Here is a 3451-nt window from a genome sequence, read left to right on the forward strand (position 1 = left end):
AAGTTTGACAAAGCCTCAGATGTGACATCATTTTAGGTACTGACATATTAAATTATGTACTCGATGGTTCAAAGATTCCACTCACGTTCCAGGAATAGCAGCCTACGGGACATGCTTTGGGCATGTCATCATGGGTTCATTGACCTCGACTCACCAGCAGCGGTGACGTCATCACAGTCAGCGGGTACGTCCGTGGAGGACTACGGCCTGCACGCCACTAGACTCGAGGAGGTGCTCGAGCGGTTTTGGAAGGTCGAGGAGCCGCCTTCGAAGCCTGCAGTTCATCCAGATCACATGGAATGCGAAAGTTGTACATTTCCACTACTCAACGTCTGCCTGACGGCAAATACATAGTCAGGTTACCGTTACTTTCAACACGCTCATCATTAGGCGAGTCAAGGTCGCTTGCAATGAAAAGGTTGCGAGCTTTGGAGAGAAAAATGTCTAAGGACGCACTTTTCGCCTCCAAGTATAAAGATTTCATGAGAGAGTACGAAACTCTCGGTCATATGTCAAAATCGGATTTTCAATTTAACTCAGAACATTTTGTCATACCGCATCACGGTATTTTCAAACGAGGCACCGATAAAATCAGAGTTGTATTCGACGGATCAGGGCGATCGTCCACAGGTGTGTCACTCAATCAATGCCTTCACTCTGGGCAACCTCTTCAAAATGATATCACTAAAATCATTTTAAATTTTCGACGTCATCAAGGTGGTATTCACTACTGACATCAAAATGATGTTTCGTCAAACATTTGTTCACCCAGATGATAGGAAATATCAATTAATCCTCTGGAGGGAGGATCCGTCACACGATGTTCAGGTATATGAATTAAATACTAATACCTACGGGCTGAGGTCAAGTCCATTCATAGCTATACGGACGGTGTTGCTACTAGCGGACGATTGGGAGGTGTCGCATCCGAATTCACACGCAGCACACGTCATGCGACGAGATATCTTCGTTGATGATATCCTCACAGGAGCAGACTCAGTAGCAGAGGCTCAACAGCTCAAGCAAGAGCTCATAGCGCTAACCGGGAGCGCAGGTTATGAGTTACGTAAATGGTCGTCCAATAGTAGGGAGCTATTGCGTGACTTACCGGAGGAGTATTGCGAGCTGCCACACTCATTTGATACTGAGGATAAAAGTTTCATCAAGGTATTAGGTGTTCAATGGGATCCAGTGTCAGATTCAATGGCATATCAAATCAACGTGCCACTTGGTCACCCTCCTACGAAACGTAGCGTGCTCAGTACAATCGCACGTTTGTACGACCCGTGTGGTTATTGCGCACCAGTCATCTTTCGATTCAAAATATTCTTACAGTCATTATTCTCGGATGGGCTCAACTGGGACGAGCCGATCAATCAAAATCAAATCAATCAATGGGACGAACTTACGCAGGATCTCAATCATTTGTCTCACTTACAGATTCCACGGTGTGTCTCACTACCGAGCGCCGTTTCATACTCATTGCACGGTTTCGGCGACGCCTCGGAGCTGGGATACGCGGCGAGCGTCTATCTACGGACGGTGGATGCGTCAGGACATGTCAAGGTCAGCTTAGTCATTGCTAAATCACGCGTCGCGTCACATAAAACTAAGCAGACGATTCCAAAATTGGAACTCAATGCATCCCACCTGGTATCCAAACTGCTTAATCACGTCGCAGATTCGTACGACGACTCTGTTCAGTTAGATACTATCAATGCTTGGTCAGATAGCAGTATTGTTTTGTCATGGCTCAAGGCCAAACCTCACATGTTACAAACATTTGAATGTAACAGGGTACAGGACATTCAACAGTCCAAACGTCACATCACATGGCGTCATGTCAGATCAGAGCGTAATCCGTCAGATGTCGCTTCACGCGGAATGTCCGCAAGGGAATTAATTCAATTCAAATTGTGGTGGTCACCTGATTGGTTATTGCGGGAGGAATCCCAGTGGCCACAGTTACCAGTCACTATACCTCAAGAGTTACCAGGTTTCAAGAAATTAGTTCATTTAGTCACGCCAGTAGAGTCGTGGGAAGACGCACTCTTATCACGTGTCAGTTCATATAGCAAACTAATCAATGTCAGTGCATTCATACTTAGATTTTGTAAAAATATCAAGTTGCCGAGGGAGCAAAGGAATCTTCAGTCTACACTGTCATTGGACGAGATTCGCGCAGCTACTAAACATTGGATAGGTAAAGTTCAATTAGACGCTTTCAAGGAGGAAATTGTTATGGTCAAACAAGGAAAGCTGGTCTGTAAATCATTGCAGAAGCTTAGCGTTTTCGTCGATGACGAAAACTTGCTGCGTGTCGGCGGACGACTACGTAAATCAGCTCTACCATATGGAGCAAGCATCCATATCTCATACCTAAGGATCATAAATGGGGTCAGTTACTCATCGAATACTATCACAGGTCATATTGTCATGCAGCGACGAACGCGCTCATTGCTATAATCCGGAGGGAATATTGGTTTCCGTCACTCCGACGTCAAGTTTCAAGGGTTATCAGGAAATGTTTAGTTTGTTTCAGATTCAATTCATCGGTTCAACCGCCATTCATGGCAGATTTACCGGCTGACCGAGTCACGGCAGCACGGCCTTTCTCAGGCGTTGCGACAGACTTCGCAGGCCCATATTTAGTTAAGAGTAGTTTATTAAGGAATGCTAAATCAGTCAAAGCTTACCTATGTGTGTTTGTCTGTTTAGGAACCAAGGCGGTTCATCTCGAGGTGGTTTCAGCATTGACGATCGAGGCATTCATCGCGTCGTTCACCAGGTTTGTCAGCCGACGAGGGCTGCCTTCACTCGTCCGATCGGATCGAGGTACCAATTTTGTTGGCTCTAATTCTTACCTGCGTGATGTCAATCAGTTTCTGGTCAATAATGAGACTGTACTCAAGGGGAATTTGCACGTCAAAATATTCGCTGGGAATTCAACCCAGCAGGAGCTCCTCACATGTCTGGTTTGGTAGAGTCAGCTGTCAAGCATGCCAAGCTTTTACTCAACGAGAGGCTGGAGACACTATCTTCACGTTTGAGGAACTATCAACTCTATTTTCAAAAAATAGAGTCCATATTGAATTCAAGGCCGTTAGTTCCTATGAGTGAGGATCCGTCAGATCTCGAAGTGCTCACACCGGGGCACTTTCTCATTGGTCAACCATTAGTAGCTCTACCGGAACCACATTGGAAGGACACTAAGACGTCGAGGTTATCACGTTTTCAGGTTATTCAAAAAATGTATCAATCAATCTGGTCAAGGTGGCATATTGAGTATCTCAATAATTTACAAGCGCGTAATAAATGGTATTCTCAAGTCAATAACCTCGAACTGAATGATCTGGTTCTCATTAAGGATGAGAACTCACCTCCATTACAATGGAGGCGTGGTAGAGTCATTGAAGTGTATAAGGGAACTGACCAGATTGTCAGGTCAGTT

At 45.2% G+C, this 3451-nt stretch overlaps 2 protein-coding genes across 2 annotated transcripts in view; both read left to right on the forward strand.

The window, feature by feature from the left end:
- Positions 1 to 354, forward strand: part of LOC141434471 (uncharacterized) — a 13883-nt gene extending 13529 nt beyond the window's left edge. Inside the window, exon 3 of the mRNA XM_074096891.1 lies at positions 93 to 354. Within this exon, the coding sequence (XP_073952992.1) occupies positions 93 to 354 (262 nt within the window). The remainder of the gene's footprint in view (positions 1 to 92) is intronic.
- On the forward strand, positions 317 to 2909 carry LOC141434353 (uncharacterized). The gene is made up of 2 exons (XM_074096761.1): positions 317 to 1566; positions 2719 to 2909. Exons 1-2 carry the CDS (start codon positions 742 to 744, stop codon positions 2755 to 2757), a joined length of 864 nt encoding a protein of 287 aa, XP_073952862.1. The 5' UTR covers positions 317 to 741; the 3' UTR covers positions 2758 to 2909.
- The last annotated feature ends 542 nt before the right edge of the window (positions 2910 to 3451 follow it).

This window comes from Choristoneura fumiferana, chromosome 13 (assembly GCF_025370935.1).
Source record: "Choristoneura fumiferana chromosome 13, NRCan_CFum_1, whole genome shotgun sequence".
Taxonomy (NCBI): domain Eukaryota; kingdom Metazoa; phylum Arthropoda; class Insecta; order Lepidoptera; family Tortricidae; genus Choristoneura; species Choristoneura fumiferana.

Bases quoted from the DNA above. Each gene is read 5' to 3' on its own strand.
- LOC141434353 (XM_074096761.1), top strand. From the start codon at position 742: ATGATGTTTCGTCAAACATTTGTTCACCCAGATGATAGGAAATATCAA. The intron at 1,567-2,718 runs GTCAGCTTAGTC...TTGTCTGTTTAG, and splicing joins ATGCGTCAGGACATGTCAAG to GAACCAAGGCGGTTCATCTC.